The sequence below is a fragment of the Apteryx rowi genome, unplaced genomic scaffold (assembly GCF_003343035.1).
Source record: "Apteryx rowi isolate R43461 unplaced genomic scaffold, aptRow1 scaffold_20, whole genome shotgun sequence".
NCBI classification, from domain to species: Eukaryota; Metazoa; Chordata; class Aves; order Apterygiformes; family Apterygidae; genus Apteryx; species Apteryx rowi.
Window position 1 is genome coordinate 4,325,211 of NW_020448308.1, and position 19,767 is coordinate 4,344,977.

General features: G+C 41.4%; 1 protein-coding gene across 1 annotated transcript in view; it reads left to right on the top strand.

Annotated features, from left to right (window-relative positions):
- The window catches only part of AUTS2 (AUTS2, activator of transcription and developmental regulator), a 566,981-nt gene that overhangs the window by 520,794 nt on the left and 26,420 nt on the right, over positions 1-19,767 (top strand). Inside the window, exon 8 of the mRNA XM_026063639.1 lies at positions 19,519-19,733. Within this exon, the coding sequence (XP_025919424.1) occupies positions 19,519-19,733 (215 nt within the window). The remainder of the gene's footprint in view (positions 1-19,518; positions 19,734-19,767) is intronic.

Below are 19,767 nucleotides of genomic sequence, written 5' to 3' on the forward strand. Positions count from 1 at the left end.
AGGTAGCTGTTCAAAGCTGTGTCTTAATGTCCCAAATTTATCACTGCAGTGAAAAACCAGCTACAGAAATTTGAGTGTGTAGAAGTAAAATCCTATGGCTCTGTTGCCCGGGCTGGATTTTGCTGTACTCCACCTCTCGTGGAGCAACGTAGGCACCTGGTTTCTAAGCGGGTTTTTTCATTCAGTCCGGATGCAACAAAGATAGACTTTCACTCGGTACTTTGCAGAATCATTTTGTGTTGTTTGTTTTTAATCTGTTGTGTGATTAAAATAGATTAATGTTGTAGTAACATAAAAATCCTCCCGGGGTTTTGTTCTCTTTGTAAATATTCTCCAGGATCTCTTCTATCTTCAAAACTGCGTGCAGGGAGAGTATTTAATGGGACCTGGGGAGAAAAGAGCAGCATTTTAAACTTAATATAAGAATTTAATTTTTAATAGGTTTCATTTGGGGGTAGAGCATTCATACTGGAGTGGAAATTAAAGTGTCAAAATGCTTTGTGTGTAAGCTATGGGAAAGTCTATATGGTGATGTGAGACCAAAAACCTTCTTTCCTTTTTTATCTGATCTTAAAAATTACAAAATTATAGAAACTATTGATTCATATCGCTCATTAATGTTTGGCCTGATTTTGCAAAGTTATCTTTGAATTTTCTTTAGCTAACTTAAACAGGTTTGCTCTGCAGAGAGCAGACTGACTTTCTCTCATCCAGCAGGTCTTTGTGTTTGTCTCTCGGTGTTGATCTCTGGAGGACTGTGTAGAGTAAGAAAAGTTATTACAGGAATTAAATCATTTACAGTATATTGCATGCCATATGGAGGAGTAAGGAGCAGTTAATCAAGCTGCCTGTGCAGCAGTGGGTTTCATTCAAGTTAAAGTAAGGTGTCTATGGTGTCTCTAAATTTGAGTGTAAGGAGGATGAAAATAAGTATTAATTGCTTCATAAATTTACTCTGGCCTTTACCTGAGAGTAAAGACCCTGCAATTCCCTGTCTCGGTTAGGGAGATTTTTACTTTGGATTATTGCCTAACAGCAGGCTTTAATCATCTAAACCTGTTTGCTAATGAGAAGGTGGAAAGCTCAGCTGTGGATCTCTCTCCTTGTGCTTTGTGCGCTGCTAGTCTGGAGCGTCTTCTGTGTCATGCTTTGTGAGGGACACTTTAATTCTCAAGTCATTGAACCAGAGATCACTTGGGTGTTTGATTGCCATTTGCATCTGTGAAAGGGTGTCTCTGTTGGAAATGCTCTGTCTCTCCTTGCGCAATGCTCCCACCACAGGGCAGGACCCTGCTTGCCAAGATGCTGGGCCAAGCTGGGATGCTTGACCCCACAGGTGTGGACGAGTTGGAGGAATTAGGTCGTGGTTAGGACTCTGTGTCTCAATGACAAGTTTATTTGATTTCTTTGCAGCTGATAACTAGCGCGAGTTTACAACTGGTCGGTGCATCAGGGTGATGAGCGTAAAGGAGGGGATGCTGAGACACGGCTCGTGGCAAGACCCTTGTTTGCAGCTAATGACCCCCCACCAGCAGCCACAGAGATAACAGCAGTCACCCCTGCTGCATATACATTTCCAGGTCGGCGAGATTAGTTTAATACCTCAGCCTTATCTTGGCGTTGTGGACTGCTTTCTGTCTTCATGTGGAGGCATCAGAATGTCCTTGGGCTCTTTTGTAAGATTAAGAGCTTCCCTTGGCATGCTGACAAGGAGGAAATTTAAGGAACAAGAGTATTTAACTTAAAGCTAATCTGGTCTTTGTGAAGGCAGGAGGATTAGGCCGTTAAATTCTCTGTGCCTGGCAGGTTTGTGCCGCTGATGGCACCGATGAGCGAAACATGCTGCCAAGAAGGTGAGCTGAAGACAGATGGAGTATTAGAGGTGGAAGGAAGGGACAAGAGCATTTATAATGCTGGGTCTTCAGGCCTTGGCCGGTCGGCGTATGATTTTGAGTTCATGCATGGGCTGCAGCATGGTTATAGGTCTGTTTTCCTTGACTGTGCAGCTCCCTGGGGAAGAGGACACCATATGGAGTAGGTCATGCATGGAAAGGGAAGGGGGCAGGTCTCCGCACCCCTGACCTCAGCCTGGGCTCAGGGGACTCCAGGGTCTTCACGTGTGAGACGGCATAAACCAATCCTGAGCAATGCTAGCGTATTCCACTTTTACATCCTCTCTTTGTGTTCGTATTTCCACATAGAGACTAAATGTGTCTCCTAAATCTTCTGTATGTCTCTCAACTTGCTCTGCATCTAAACTTTAGATTTCAACTCTCCTTGAAAAACAGTAACTTGCAGAAAACGATCCATGGATTCCTCGTGGCGCAGCCTCATTGGTGCCGAGAACAAGGTTTTAAACAGTTTCCAGTAAAATCAGTTGTTGTTGATAAATATTAAACTGTCTTTTTATACTGGTCAGAAACAAAATATAAGGAAGCTTGAAGAGAGGGCTGGAGAGCTTCCAAAATAAATGGTAGACACCACAAATGAATGCATTCATGTATCTATATTTATATGTGAAAGCATGCACACACATGCACACATATATATGATAAATATTTATCTTACAAGGGACTGATCAGTTAAGTGGAGATCTTAATAGTTTCTTTATAAATGGTAGTGGACACACTTTTGATTTTCTGTGTATTTTCTGTGTTGTACTGGGGAATGTTATAGTTTCAGCCCTCTGCTTATTATATAAGGATATGGGCATAATTGTCAGGCTCTACCGGAAAACTAAGCAAATGAGCTAAGGATATGATCATAAAATGCTCATGGCTGTCAGCCTTGCTGAAAAGTGAAAAAAATCAGCTAGGTACTTCTTATACTTTCTAATGCATAACAAGGAGTAATGCAAGGAAATAACTTGATATTACATTTACTTACTCAGACGCATCCTCTGAACCACCATAACGAGTGTTGGCATTATGCCAGAGATGAATCTGACCTTTTTTTAATCCTCATTGTTATTTTTATGAAACCAATACAGAGGGGCCTTAAGGAAGACCTGATTCTTGTTTTACATCAGACCCTGCTCTAAAAATCTCATCATCTGAATACTTAGAAAAGGAAACAGGGGAGCAGACACTGACCTAGCTGAGTCTTGAGGGAACCGGAGCAGAACTTTAATCTTCTAGTCTAGTGCACTGTCCCTGTATCATGGTGATTTTCCATAGTTCAGATCATTTTCTTTATAGATTTGAAGATGGTATTGCAATATCAGTTTGCCCAATACTTCCTCAAGGGTTACTGCTATAAAAGCTTCTTAGAGCCTTGTAAGAAGTATGTGCTTTGGAATATATATTCCCTATTAAACCTGTCTAAATAATATGGTTTTCCTGTGTCATAACAAATCACGCTTGTGCCACAATCGCTGCAAACATTCTCCAAGACTTAATGAGCTCTTGCTGTTTTGCAGCTGTCCAACCAATTCTTCATCCTGACTGTTGTATAATATGGAATTATATTATTGAAGTTCTCTCATAAAAAGACGAGGCAGGATGTCGGGGAAGCTGACCACACCGCGGGAAGCATATGCGTTTCTGGGCTGTGTCGTACTGGTGTGCACTGTTTTCTCATGGTAAAGATGGCAGTTTATAGGTGTGCAACCTTTTATAATTTGGATATGATTAAACTGAGATAGCAGCAGAAGACATTTTTGTTTCTTTGGGACCATGAACTGGCAGCGAGCTCTTCCTGAAGTCTCTTTGAGGTATGGTAAAAAAAGAGCACAGAGCAAAGAACATTTCTGATTTCTCTTGTGGATATGACAAGTTCAAGCATTACGTTGGAAAAAGCATTGACTTTGTATAAGTCAGTCCCGTCTAGCCTGAAGTAAAGCACAAAGCCTTGCTTGTTGTTGCAAGATGTGGAATTTAGGCGGTTAAAGTCCACTTTGGTTTCCAAGAACCTCTCTTGAACAAACTTCCATACCATCATAAAAAATGTCAGTGTAAAACATCCGAACTAGAGCAAATTGAACAATTTGGCAATTCTAATGCTTTCATCTGAAGTTGCATGCCTGCAAGGATGTGAGAAAAGTCAATAGCGTGAATTGGAAGGTATTGATTATTTCGCTGAGCTGCTGTTGAAACATCATATGTGCTTGATTTGGTCTCCCAATACCCAGTAAACATTTGTTTTTAGTTTCCTTTCCCTTGTGAAAAGAATTGAAAATATTGTAAAATTGAAAGTGATTTTTTTCCCCCTAATTTTAAAGTAATTTTTTTAAAGTTCAGTAAATGTTATTCGTAAAGGCTCCGCTCACTCCAAGATGGATATTTCAGGCCACAGATGGGCCTCATCTTAATTTACTTTGTAAGGTACTGAACCTTCTGTTCTGCACTGCCATCTGCAGCCCCATTGATTTTAGGACATTTGTATAAGGCCTGTCTACATCAAACAGCTTGCGGGGCTGGCCCTCTTTTGATTTTAAACAAAACAGGCTATGGAAATTTGCTTTTCTCCTGCTGCCTTTCTATTGGGACATTCTACCTATCTTGCCACATTGCTAAATTATAGCAAGAGATTCAAATGAAAGCCTCAGCTGTGAGAAAGTTTGGGGTCAAATTCTGTGGCAGGGAGGGTTTAAAGGCTGTAATGCTGCATCAAGTTTAGTTATGTTGACTCCTGAATCCAAAACAGTGCCACCGTTACCTGATACGATATCCAAATTGCAAGCCTTAAGTTGCTGTCAAATGCTTTTACTTTGTGTTTAGTATTTACACTGTTCCACCTGAGACATAATTCAGAAAAAGACAGAAAGACAAGGGATTATTGTATTTGTAGAACAGATTTGACTGTAAAATTATCCACAAAATCATTCAGAAATAGAATTCAAATGGAATATGATTTAAAAATATTTACATCCCATTTGGTTAAAAATCTCTCCAGTATGTCTATTTATTTAGATAGCATTAATTACCTCTATCTTCTCCTGCTGGTAAAAGGCCATTCGGTGTTTGGTTGATATCCAAGATTCAAACATTTTGCTTTAAATTACCAGAATTCATACGGACACTTACTCATTGATAGTTTGCTAATGTCATGTTAGCAAAATATGCATATTGCGTCGTGGGGTGAATTCAAGACCTTGGCGTGGGCCAGGGGAGCTGGGTTGTGTGAACGGCAGCGGCGTGAGTCAGGCCACCGTGGGAATCCGTCGTGTCTGTTCTTAACACATGCTTAAGTGGGTTTAAACACATGCTGGAAGTCAAGCCTATGCTGTAATGTTGTCCAAAAAGGGATGTTTTCCCTGATCAAAGGTCTTGGGGAGGAGGTGGGCAGAGAGGGGAAAATCAAATATAATGCAGGTTGCCAAGATGTTTAGATATAAATGAAAGTTGAGCAATAAGGAATTGTGTCGGTGATTCATCTATGCTGGACCAAAGTCAAGCAAATATTACATTCCCGACCATCTCTGCAGGGTGTTGAGCTGAGCAAGGCTCTGCCGAGAAGGTCCCTTCTGCTTGGTATTTCAAAGCCATTTATTTGGATAACGTGGAAATTCCTCGGTTGTAATTTTGCAGAGTTTAGGTTGCCAACGGTGTGAAGGCAAGCGGCTGCTATGTTGTCGGGAAGGCTACGTTAATAGGTTTTGAACAGGGGTTGCTCTCTGTTGCTGGCACCTTTGGGGTACTGTTGCAGTTTTAAGTGCAGCGTGTAATCCTGAATCATGTGTGGACTGTTATCATCACCAGCGGGAGCAGGACAGTTGGGATAGGCCAGATCAAACCAAACCCGGCTGCGTCAGGCCGTCAGACCAATGACGGGAAGGTCGGTGACACCTCTGTGGTAGGACATGAAGATCGGCAGGTAAGCCGAGGGGCACGTCACCACCTGAGGAAGCCTGAGCTGCTGTCGTGCCAGCTGCTGTACAGGCAGCCCAGGTGTCTCTGTCATGTTAATCCACAAATCAAATAATCAACTTCTGGCTAATCATGAATTGACTCTCTTCAGAGCCAGTTAAATACGTGCATAAATTGAGGTGCAAGCTCTGGTACTGAGGACGCTGATGGTTCAGCAGAACACATGTACCGCTGCACAGGACTGCAGGATGGGGGCAGTTTCACAAGCATTTCTTTTGGCCATAATGTCATTTTAAGCAACCCTTGCTGATCGAGGTCTTTTAAAAAAAAGACGAGAGAAGAGGTTAGTTTTAATTCAGGTTAGTTCTCCAGACCAGGTTATCACACCGGCACCCCTGCAAGGAATGGGCAGCATAGGGGGAGAGCACTGGGGCATGCGGGGACTGACTGAGGCTGGTGAAGCTGCTGGAGAAGACCCTGCACAGCTGGGTCCTCCTTGTGGTCTGCCAGGAGCGTGGGAGGTTTAACATGCCTGGTGCTCACGGGATCTTGAGGTTGCCTTGTCGTGCGCAATGTCGCCGTTAGGCCGCAGGTGGAAGAAGATTTATCGAAGCAATGTACAGCGTGGCCTCCGTTTCTGCACGCTCCTTAAGCACTTGTTTCCCCCTGCCCCGTCCTTAGCCAGAGCAATATTTGTTCAGCATTTGTTTAAATTTGGGTTGAAGAAAAGTTTGATCCAGTTAATTTGAAATATTCTGGTGAAACCATAATGCAAGAATAGGGTGATGCCTTCCAGTTTTGCTGGCTAACAAATGCAAAAGTAACAAAAGGAAATTGTTAGTTGACTTGTAGAGCTCCTTGATGCAAGATAAAGTTGAAGTAAAGAATTTAGGAGGATTCAGAGGATTATTAGGCATTTATATTAATAATAAAAATATTATCACAGTTATGCGAGGTGGAATATCAGTTTGCAAGAGGGAGCAACCATCAAGGTTCATTGTATTAACTAGACTTTAACTGAAAAGGTTTGGAAGAGCTTTCCCTGTATGCAGATTATGACTAGGTGGTATGTTCGCATCATCCCACCGCATCTGAAATTGGTGCGAGTCAGAAAGCCAGTATCATTTTAAATGGACCATTTGATGTTATGCACCACATGAAACCTATATGGTCCCTGGAAGAGTTGTCTTTTTTGCTTTCTGGTCTAATGTGTGATGTATTTTGCTAAATTGACACTCACATTGGTGGCTTCTGGAGAGAGAAGATAAATGTAAAACTGTGTTTATTTATTTAGAGGAAACGCTTATGATTAATGGTACAAAGTGTTTATACATATAAAGAGTCTTTCCTCTTACGGCTGTGAAACCAGCTGCTCAAAATGTGGCGCTGTCCTGGATTAGCGTTGCAATTGCTTTTTTTTTTTCCATTTACAGCATCACGAGGAATTAGACTCCATTTGGAAAACCTCTCTCGGCGCAATCTGCAGCACGTATTTGTACCACACATCGCGTATATCCCGAATGACAGCTGAGCAAACTTATGAAATAATGATTGAGGATGATTATATTGGTTCTGAGGATTAGCACAGCAGGTAGCCGTATTGGCGCAGGGCAGGGTTTGGGCCGAAGGACAAACACACGTTCTTTTTATTATTGCGGTTAATAGGAATCTGCTAGACTTTGAAGCACGGAAAAGGCTCACTGGCCACCTGTGAGCTAATCACACGGATTTGCCTCATTCGGTATTTCAGCTCACTTGGAGCCTGTAATCTAATTTCCAAACAGAGATGAGAAGAGTGAACAATTCATTTTCTACTTTACATGGCTGCGCTGGTAAACTTTTAATCCTTTTAGAATTACGGTTCCACGCAACGTGGAGGAAGCAACAGAAAGTTGTACGTGGAGGACTTCAGCTGTTGAATGTGCCATTTGCTGGCTAATAAACAGCCTCAGCATGGCACGGCGGGAATCAAAATAGAAGTTAGGAGCATGGGACATTTTTCAAAGGGTACATTAGAGCGTATAGAGGCTCAAGATTTCAGCTTAAACAGCAAATTTTGCCTTTTAGGCTGGAAAAGTGCCCTGCACCAATCAGTAGTGTCTTCAGTCTTTGCATCCCGCTGTTGGTGACTTTTCCACGTGTAAGGCAGTATCGTGTCAGTCTCACATCTTACCAATGGAGCAATCGTATTATATTTTTGGTGGAAGAGTGTATGTGGCAGATTTGACTTAATCTGATCTTCATTGCTCATCATTCATTTTGATAGGTAGATAGGATATTTATTTGGTTTCTTAAGCTGACTGCTTATCTGACATTAAGCCGGGAGTGCTTACGTTCGCTAAAAGCCCAGTGTTCATTCCTGCTGGTGTGTTTTATGATCTCGTTATGCGAATATTGCTAAGACAGTTACCCTATCGTAAAGAAAATAGTGTTGACATACTGTTCTGCTGTTTTCATTAAGGTGAAGTCAATAAATGAACATGTAGTTAAGGTGAGCTCTGCCTTTTCTGTTGTGCAAAGGCCCTTTTGCACAAATCCAGTGTATGCTCGGTGTTCTGGATGGTCAGTGCGGAGATCGTGCAGATCTTTGGGAAGAAACACTTTGGTTAGAGCTTCCTTGGAGACCACGTGTACTTCAATAGCTTACAATACAGGTAGATCACAAGTAGCTTCATGCCACCTTTGTACCTTCACTCTGATTTTGTTTCCAGGTCAACAATAAAAAAATAAATCGAGCCTCAAACTTCATTTTATACAAACTACCATTGCTAGCGTTCAGTGAAATTTTGATCTATCTTCTAGCAAAATGATATGAAAGAGCGCGTGCAGTTGTCAAGCTGATATCCCTGAGGTACGAGCTTTGTTAGACTTTTGTTCCCCATTAAAGCTGATCATCTGGAGGGGTTAAGGAAAAGATTTTTCCGGTTGCATGGAGATGTCCAGTTGGCTTGCCTGTTACAGCTTATTATTCCTCCAGGTCTGTTGGAGGGCAGGTACTGTGCTCGATAAGTCAATACTCCTATCAAAAATCCAATTTACGTGGTTCTATTGTATGTATTTATATGGAAAGAAAGCCTAATGTCATGGATAAATGTAATGGGAGTAGTTTCGCTGATTCTGGGAGAGCATGTGTCATTGTGTGGAATACTTATGATATAACGAACCTTTTGCTGTCCTGAAGTTTACTCTACCAGGAGCCCTCCAACTGTTCGGCGGCCTGCGAAAGCGGAGCCGATCCGCGGGGCAGCCGCTCTGATTGCGATTAGCATTTATACAGATTGACAGGCACAAAATGCAATCTCTCTGAGCCCTGCCAGGCTCCCATCATCTTACCACCTCGGTGTCTGGGAATTAATTTCACTTAAACAAATAGTCAAGATTTCATTCAATTTGTTTATATAGCTTCAGTGACTGGGGAGAACTGCAGTCTTTATGTTGTCCATTTAGTTCAAGTAATTGGAACAAACTAGTCAATATTCGGTGGGTGTAAAGAGCGGGCTGGGGAGAGTGACGTTCAAGAAAACAAGATGTCAAGGCAAAGCAAACCTTTTTGAGCAATTATGTAGTGCTTCTTGCTGAGATAGAGAAGACATCGTGAGATCTTCAGAGCAAAAAGGGTCCAAGTTACTTACATTGAATTATGCAGCATATAATGATGCTCCTTTACACATGGCTTTAATAAAAGCCTACTTTTCAATTTTTGATTTATCATACTGAATTTAATGGAATATCACATTCCTGTTTATAAAATGCTATAGAACAATTTAAAAATGGAATCTAGTACACACTGAAGAGCCGTGAATGGTATCGTGCTTTTTTTTTCTCAATTTTATATTCTTTTCTGTTTTAATTTCTATAAAGCTACTCCATCTACTACCATCCCACATAGGAAGAATTTGGTGTACAGTCATGTTTCCCTACCAAGAAAAACTTGCAGTAGCTATGACTGCTCTCAAAATAGTGAGACACAAAATGGAGTGGCAGATCTTCAGTTTTGTTACAGCTGTATCACTTAAATCTATCCAATAATTTGGCCCCTTATTTTTCCTTCTAGAATAGACAAATAAATTTGGCCAAGGTGAAGCTGGCTTTGCAGGCCAGAATCGCAAGTTCAAATGGTTATTATCTGTCTGTAACACTTTTTTTAAAGCCCCAAACTCGGAACAGTAGATAATTATCCCTTTCTTCCAAGAAGCAAAGGAAGGTAATATGTTATATTGCAGAAGGTGCAAAGATATCTTCTGGAAGCTGGGAAACATCCCCCTTTAGAAGGGGTACAAAAAGTTCAAGGCCCTGTTGCAAGACCTGCACATGCAGCCAATTTAGAAAGGGATGGGGATCACTGGACAAATCTATTTGACAACATTTAATGAGACCCCGTGTGTCCCATGAACATCAAAATATCTAAGTTTATCCGTATGACTCAGGCCAGAAGAATTCTGCCTAGGAAATACTACGTTAGACCAGACAGTTGGATAATATCAAACTTTTCCTCTGCAGCATTGGCAACGGGCAAAATAGTTGCAAGCATAGATAATAGCGTATGGCGACGTGGATCAATGGAGTTGCAAAGCGTAAGCTCAGTGAAGTTTTCCTATAGAAACTAAACAGCTCAAATAGTCGTAATTAAAATTGCGCATTGTCAAGATCGTGCTGAGCTTCATAAGCTCAGCGCTAGCAAGTGGGGCACTGCAGTTTTTAAGCCCTGTGTTTATATTGACATCCTGCCTTTAAAAATAGGATAGAAAATTCTTGGCTCTGAAGAGCAAATTCACAAAGGAAGCAGTGTGATGTGTCTGGTGAGTTATGGGTACGACACCTCTCAAGGGGAATGAATGTGTTATTTTTCTGTATAAACATATCACACAGATCTTTTTGTCCTTCATATATTAAACTGAGCTGTCATGCTAAATTCGATCAGTGCTCATAAGGTGATACTTTCCAAGCCGCTTTCGAAAGCTGGTTTTATTCAAGCTCCTTCAAGCGCTCCTGTCACGTACAAGCGGGATGAGCTGATGTCACGAGCATTTTGGAGAATATTGCAGCTACGTGGCCGAAGCAAATCAATAGTAAGGAAGGGGGGTGGGATGGATAAATCCAATATGTTTTTCTTCTCAGAAATTGTCGTGGCGTTACTCTTGTGCTAAGATATCCAGCCCTTCTTGAAAACTGGACAAAAAATTGAGCCTGGCTGTGTCTTCTTTTTTGTTTTTGATGGTTTAGTATGCCTTACTTCCACCTCATTTACTTGTAGGCAGGAATTTGGAAATGCTCTGCTCATATTTCTGCCGCACAGCAATTTCATTGGGAAGGTAACCGAATCCTGTGGGATAGCCGAAATACGAGAGGGGAAGCCAAACAAAATCCGTGTTTCCGAAGCTAGGCTGGACAGACGTTCTGCGAGTGCTGACTTCTGTCCAAGGGAAGGAGCGTCTTCCTGTCGTGGATCCGGCCTGGGTCTCCAGGGATTTGGCCTCTGCTCCTTGCGGTGCTGTGGGGTCGCTAGGTGGACGTGCTCGAGCTGAGGTTTTTGGTGTTGCGTTGCTGGGGCAAGTTTGGCGAGAGGCATCTGCAGCCCCTTCTTGAGTTTTGGTGTGCCAGGCTCTTAACGTAGGGAGATGGTTGCCTGATGGGAAACGTGGGGAGCTCTTGGTGCCCGAGGGGTCGAGAAAAGCAGTGCCAGGGCTAACTCATACTTCAAAAAGCAACTGAGAAATGAGGCCCCAGTGATAAACAGCTAAAATTTCTGGCAGGGTTTGCAGATCAAATTGCACATGTGTGTGTGAAGTGCTAAGAAAAATATGCTGCCTTTCATTAGAAACGGGTACTCTTGCAGCAAATGGATGGGTGGCAAATGAACCTAAATTTAAAAAATTCTCCAAGGCCTGGGGTTGGAGCTGCATGCCACCAAGTCTGCCTTACATCAGCGAAGTTGTTAAAAATACACTGAAGAACTGAATCACAGAACATTTGGAGGGTCACAATATGAGAGATGCCATCTAAGAGCATTGCGATAAGGGAACATTGTCTCACTAAGCTGTTTGAATTCCTCTGAAGTGTTAAAGTAGCAAACAGTAAAAATGACATAATTTATCTAGAGTCGCAAAAGGCCTTTGACAAGGTCCTGAGCAAAAGGCTGCCGTGGAAGCTAAGTTGTCGTGAAGTATGACAAAGTATGGCAAAGTATGGTTACCAATAAAATAGAGCTAGAGGAAAGAAAGCAAAGAGTTGGGTTATTTTCTTCCTGATCTGTTTTCAGCGTGGTTTGAGAGCACTTCAGGTCTCGTCTTCTGTCCTTAGTTGGTCATTGTAAAAGACAGGAGAGTAAATAGCAGCATTTATACGTGGTGCAAAGCTATCTGTGATAGCTGGTACCAGAGAGAACTGTTAGAAACCTTAGAGAAACCTAATCAGGCCGAGAGAATAGTCAAAAAACAGGTAATATGATGAGGTTGATAATGCTTTTGGATAAATCAGTGGTGCAGCTACCGAGTGCTATGCATTATTAGTCAGCCTGTTTCTAAAGAAAGTATTGCAGAGACCTAGGAGATTCAGCAGGATGACAGAGAAGAACAACAAGAAGTGATCAGGCAAGTGTGAAGACTCTCGTAAGAAGAAGAATTGGGGGCATAGGAGTATAACTTAGAAAGGAGATAAAAGGGGACATGATTAAATTCTGTAAAATAATGAAAGTTATTGATGGTGTTTAGGGAAGTCCTGTTCTCACAGAGTCGCAGGAACCAAGTGGACATTACCAGGTGAGAAATGAAAACCTTGCGGAAGGCATATTTTCATATAACATGCTAAGAAATCTACTGCTGTGGGCAAGAACTGAAGAATACTCAGAAGGGGCTAGAGATTTATGCAGATAACTATACTGTGTTAACATAATTCTAGAAAAACATGGAAGAAAATCTCAGGCTTTTGAGTATAAGCCAATCTTACTAGAGATCAGTCTAGTGTGGTGGACAGATTATTTTACCTATGTTGGCTGCAAGATTTTTACACCTGTTTTGGAAAAATCTTGTGCTGGCTATGATCAGTGATAGGAAACATGGACCTTAGACCTGATTTAATGGGGCGTCATCTATGTTTCGGTGATCCTAGCTTTGCTTTACAAATTATAAGACCCCTATTTCTTTAATTTAAATGCTAAATTGAAACAGGAAGCTAATGCTTTTTTTGTGCGCAAACCCTTTATTATCAAAGAATATCCCCCATTTAATTTGCCAGCTTTTCTTCCTGTGTGGGAAGTTGGCCAGCCCATATGAGAAAAGTCCACTTCAATAAACACTTCAGGGCTGTTAGTTGGCTATTGACTATGTCAAAGTTGCATGGTTAATGATGTAATTTATCGTTTCTTAACCAGATAGGTTAGGAAGCCAAGAGGTTTTCCCTATTGGAAATTAGGCTTTTGCTGTGCATGTGTGTGTATGTGTGTGCGTTGAAGCAGGATCAAGTTATCACGGTGTTTTCTCTTAGGGAATGTTAGGATGTTACAACTGCATGCATCTATCTCCTATTAAGTAAAATGAGATGATTTCGAAGAGAGAGGGATGTTTGGATGTTCTGTACTTCACTTTCCTCTAGAAAGCTATATTCCATTCCTTTTTATTAAGTAAAGAGGTGCTTTTAAGAAAAAAAATCAAACATCAAGTGCTTTCAATATTATACTCGCAGTATACGGGATATAGGAGTTACATTTACGGCGTATGTTCTGTTTAACAGCTGGATGAAATAAATTGTTTCATGTGAAATATTGGAGGACTCTGCATTCTCAAATCAAGGCCAGAAGCAGCTCAATGACTGAAGAATTGTCAACATCTTGTGCAATTCCACTAAGTGCTTCTTTTCATTGATCTGCAACTTTATTGTTGACAATTAAATCCATTTCAACGCAGAAGATAAACATTTTTAACAGGAGGTAGCAAAATCTTTTGTCCTGAATGATTTTCTTCTCTGTTTTATAATTAAGTACAAAGTGTGTCACAAGTCTTGCTATTCACTTGTACTAAATACCTGCTTACTGTGGAATAATTGGTATCAGCAGATGACAGAGCTGCTTGTAACCATACTTTCGAATGCATGTCTTTAATTTGCATAATCAAATATTTTGTTAGTGTCCTTGGAAATTAGGATGAAAGATGACTGTGTGCTAAAAATGAAAAATTGTTTTTAGCAAATTATGTGTATCCAGTACAACAGATGAATTGCTCTGGGGCCTTTATGATACGTGTTGGCTGGTATACCCAACGATCTTCTCCATCCTTTGCAGTAATAGTTTCTGTCATCTGCCTTTATTGATCCAAATGTTTCTTTGACCAATGTCTAATCAATATGAAATGTACAATCAGGTCTTAAATCTGATTACTTATTTCAAGCCTTGTAAAATGCTTATGGAAGTATACCTCTCAGGGCTGATGGTCGGCGGGTTTACATTTTCTGCATTCCATTGACTTCAGAGAAGTTACGACAGTTTGTATTGGTTGTGACAGTGTGCACCAGCTGCCCACTTACCCACATTAAACCCAAAGGAAATAGTTTTATATTTTTTGAAAGATCTAATTTTTTATCTTGCATTAAGAGAGTTTGCAGAAATTTTTAGTTAGGCAGAGGTAATATTGTCTAGAGAGGAGTTTGACTTATCAAAGAAGTAAAAGAATATTAATGCTATTTTAAAATTAAATAATGCTATAAAAGCGTGAGTAAAATTTCAGGGGAGGCTGAATGCTTAATCCCAAAGATAATACTGATAGCATCAGAACATTGAAAACTTCCTATAATTTTCATACTAATGCAATAAGGACTTTGAGCTTAACCCAAAAATCCCTCAAGGGAATGGAAAATTCCGTGTTCGTTCTGGATTGCTCTCTCAGGATGCCTTCTTCCTCCCAAGCCAGACATAGAAAGGATGAATCCTAATGTGAAAGGGAGAAGGAGTGACAGGGTACTTACGTATTCTTGTTTCTGAATCAAGCTCAGCTGTTCCAGACCTGCACATAGAGAAGTTAGATGATTTTGTGTTTAGAAAACAGGTTTGGCCACTGTAAGTGACAGCATCAGGAATCACGTTGTCTAAGGAGACTTCATTCCCCAAGCGTCTTTGCTTCAGGTCAGAGGTGGGCAGTCCTCGCTTCCTTGGCCGCCACTTGGTCCAGAGCGGGGTCGGTAGTGCCCCAGCTCTCGTCATGATGCACCCTGAGGTGGCCGGTAGCATTTCCTTTGATCTTTGCTACAACCAAACTTGTCGAAACTCCCTTGCAGACAACGCCTGATTAGGCAAAATTAGAGTATGCACTGAATTGGTGAATCTTCGTGAATTTAGGAAATTTGGCGAATTTCAACGGGGCCTTTTTGTTGGCAGAAGAATAGTTGGGCTTCATATGGTGGCAGCAATGGTCTCCACTGGCCAGCTCTGGCCCTCTTCTAGCTCTTTTGGATCACCCAAGAGGTAACAAAGGAGCCAGAATGCGGACTTTAGGTCAAATTTTACTTCTGTGCACGTTAGGAAGACAGGCAACGGCATTTCAGGTGAACGCTGCATATAAACTGTGTTCATTATACAAATCCATGTCTTTTAATTGAAGTGTTTGCATGCACTGTGTATTTCTCTGTTAACTATATGTATACATATGATAGATCTGGGTTTAAATATAAATGCATATGTACTACACGTAACATATACATGTATACAAACACATGGGAGTGCATGTGTATATGTGTATGTTCACAGAATGTATATAAAATATAATGTAAACTCACAGATGCAGAGTCTCTCTAGTTCACATGCAGTCATTTGGTTTACTTACAGGTCTGCACAGTGTGGCCTTGTCTCCTTCCTCTGGTGTTACTGAGCCAACCAAGTACTAATCACATAGACACAGCAAACTCATAACTGCACTTGTATTACTTGGAGGGAGTCCTGCACCTTGAGAGAGCACAATGTTTTTTGTGTTAAGCGAAAAATAGATGAATTTGAGACTTAAGACACATCAAAGGGCACAGACAGGAAAGGACCATAATGAAATGCAGGTTGTATGTACTGTCTGTGTGGTACAAGCGCAGCAAATGTTTTTTCTCGGTCCTCAAAGAAACTTCAAACTATGGCTTTATTTCTTTTTTTGGTAAAAAGACTGACTGCTGATGGATCCAATATCAAGCCAGTGGAAAAAGGGAAGCCTGTATCAGCACATAAGTTACATCACAGTTACTGCTTTTCTGAACACTGATGCAGTAATCTTACTTTATCTAAAATAAGAGTATGGAAACCACCATCAAATAAAATTAGCTTGCTTACTTTAGCGGTTGGGATGGAAATGAATTCCTATGATGTGCAAACTAACTCAGAAATTTGTGTAACTGGTTTGTATCATAGTGACATAAGGGCCTTTTCCCTCTTAGTTCTTAGAGCAAGCTGGTCAGTTCACGCTCCCAAATAATGCGTTGTGCAGAAACGTACTAGAAGAACAAGGGTAATCTTGTTTGTATGACCTTGAGATACTGTTGGCGAAGACTTAAACCCTCCATATGAAACATGTAATTGGTAGCGTTCATCACAGATGTGGGATTTCAACTCCCTAAACAGACATTGTGGAATGAAAAATTCTTCCTGGTTTATATGTCATAATTATCAGTCCTGCAGAGATGCATTTGCTAGGCGTACTGGGGTTAGAGAGATTCCTGGACACCTGATACCGTTTTGTGGTATAGCATAGATGCAGTGGTGTAAGACAGAGAGAGAAAGTGTGCACTCATGCAATGCTTGACATTTGGAATAATATTATCCTGCTAAAACCAGCATCTTTTAAGCTGTGAACTAACAGTGATGGTACTTACGGGCCGTGTAATGAAGATGTAAGCAGCAGCAAAAAATACCCAGGAGATGCTAGGATTCATAGTCCTTTTTCTCAAGGGGAGGAGGAGCTGCTGTATGAGGAGCAAACTCCCCAGCAGAGCTGTGCTGAATAAATGTTACACACGCAAGAGACATTAAAAATATCGAATAAAAAGATTTAATGAATGCACTGAGTGCAAGGTATTCCCTGCAGAATTAGGAGTATCACCTCTGCTGGTTTTTCAGACCACCTACTATATTCACCTTGTAGGGAATTTCTAATGACAAAGCTAAACCCTCAAAGCCATAATTATGATGCCATTCTGTTAAAAATCAAAATATCATAACTCTTAAACTTGTAACAGCTAGGAACACATATCCACATATTCCTGAACAATCTGTTGCTCTTTTTTTTTTCCTCTTTGGAGTCCTGTCTTGACACATGCAGTGATCACACTGTCTAACTTTTGATAATGTTTGATCAAACAGAATTAATGCAAGCTGAGTTTCCTTTATTTATAACCGGCACTGTAATTGCAATGTGATTGACCTTGGGTGTACAGAAGAGTAATTATTTTTATTCCTCCGGAGTCTCCCTGTTGCTCCCCTCGCCTTCTGATCCAAATTCCTGGAGGAGTCTCGGCGCCTATTACAGCTTGCACGCTCTAGGAGCATGCAACAACAGCAGTTAAAGTATACTCTCATCAAATAACTCCGTTCACTTTTTTTTCTCTCTCTCTCTCTGTTTCTCTCTTCTTCTCCTCTTCAGCTCCCTTTTGTCCCCCAAACTTTTTTTTTTTCCGTTTCCTGTCCAAAACTGTTAAAACATCCCGAACTCCACTTTATCAGGCTGCTCGCCGTTGCGCAGAGTCTATAAAACACTTAGTAACAGGGGACCTCACCTACTTTGTCAGGAGGCATGGAACTATAATCTCTGCATGAAATTAAACCCAAATGATACAAGTGATGATATATATTTTTCACGTTTCTGCCAGGCCCTCTGTGGCAGGGGAGCAGGCCAGGTTCTAGTTTTGCAGACGCTGGCAAACACCGTTACGGTGTATTCTGCCAGTCCCTGCATTGGGTACACTTTGCATTTGCACTCCTTTGCTTCAGGGTGCAATGTAGCTGTCAACAGATTTCTCTGAATGTATATCATTTTATTATGCATTTATTAATTTTTACCCCTTAAGATTGGTGGAAGAATGAGTAAAGTTTTACTTCCTTAAGATTATTGGGTACGTTTTTAATTATCAAGCCCCATTAAATCTTGTGTGTTTTCCCTGTACTTCATTTTCCTAATAGTCAAAGATGTAAGAAATCCAACTTTTCACAGTTGCTTTGCAATATATTGGTCTAAACGGTGCTCATAATTCCCACTGTGGCTGGAGGCATTCCCCTTTCTCATTTTGGGTCAGCAGTACTCCCTCGGAATTTGTTTAAAGGTGTTATCATGCATCAGATATTCAAGTTTTGGAGAACGCGGTATGATTCAAATGAGAAATTGCTGTTGAGTGCTGGTGAGCAGAACTCCACTGTAGTAAATGTTAAAATTATAATAACAATCATTAGTATTTAAGAGACATAGCTGCCTGGAAGACCAAAACAAGTCATTCCATGACCAGCCAAACCAAAAAAACCTGTTTCTTACCGCTATGTGTTTTAAGGTTTAGAACTTGTGTAATGTGTGATAAAGCAGAGAGCTCACATTGCATTCTCTGCCTCGGTGGGTTAATAATGGAATGATAATAGAGTAATGGTAGCAAATAATAGCAGTAGACAGAGTTTCTGCTCTCTACCAGGTGGCTTATTTTTGAGGAGAGTTATTGGAGGAGGAGGAAGAAGAGAGGCAGATCCGCATACTCGCATGCAGAGAGTGTGGCTGTCTACCTCTCATGTCTTTAAAAAAATACGCTCAGGACTAATCACATTGCTTTCTCCACTTCTTTGGCCAGTCTTCTGAAGAACGATGTCCCAAATGGATGTCACTGAAAGAAACCCAAGACAAAATATGTTATTTCCCCAACTCTTTTACTGTCTTCGTTTGGCAGCCCAAGCAATAGAGATGTCATGTTAAGCATATAAGAGTAATTAGGGGTGAAGGGATGTGCCTAGAAAACAAACTGTTCCATAAGTAGAGAAACCAGTGAAGTTTCCTGGCTTCCTGTGGATTTTTCCCTCTCTCTCTCTGGCAATTTGTGTTTACGTGTTTCTGTAGCTAATTTCATTGGTTTTTATACGATCAGTTAGGGACTGCTTTTGCCAAATCTGCGTGGAGACAATATGACCTACTCTCACGTAGTTCCCAGCACTGTTCTAGAGCCCCAAATCCTGGAGTCAAATGATGATTGTGAAAAATCTCACTTTCCTTAAAAAATAAATGAAATGCTAGCGTGATTGCGCAGGAAAGTTGGGAAACAAATCCCCTCGGAGAGAAGAGCCAGGAGGCAAGTACAGCGAAGCCAACTTTCCTTGTGCTAGAAACACAGAACAAAGCAAAGCACAGCTACTGCCGGGCACTTTTCTTAAGGCGAAGGCGGTGATTTTTTGCAAGCTGACTTAAGATTTTTGAGCATTCGAACAACCGCGCTCAACCCTTTTTGCGTACTTGCTTTTTTTCGTGGATTAATCAAGACAGCAGAAACTTTTTTTTTTCCTCCTAATTTTCCATCTCACGTTTTATCATAAGAAGGACGGAGGGTTAGGGATACTGCTGGAAGGGAGTCTGGATTTGGTTAGGTTTCGTGTTGGCACGGTCCTTTTTAAGAGACGAAACGCCGTAACTGCCCGGAGCGCAACTCTGGAAAATCAGTTTGAGTTTGGTTTTGCCCATCGGGTCACACACTTACCTGTTTTATCTCTCTCTTGTTGTTGCAGATAAAGAGTTAGGAGTCGGTACACTAGCGGAAAATGCCGACCCTGGCGCTAGGGGCCCAGCCGTCCCGAAGATATCAGGATTAGAAAGGAGTCAAGAGAAGAGCCAGGACAGCAGCAAAGACCCCCTCCTCGAGCCCGCGGTGCCTAAAGACCCTTGTCCTCAGGCGACGCAGCCGCCGGCGCAGCCCCAGCCGGAGCCACCGCCGCCACCGCAGGCGCCGTGCCCCAGCCCCGCGCTCGCCCCGCGGG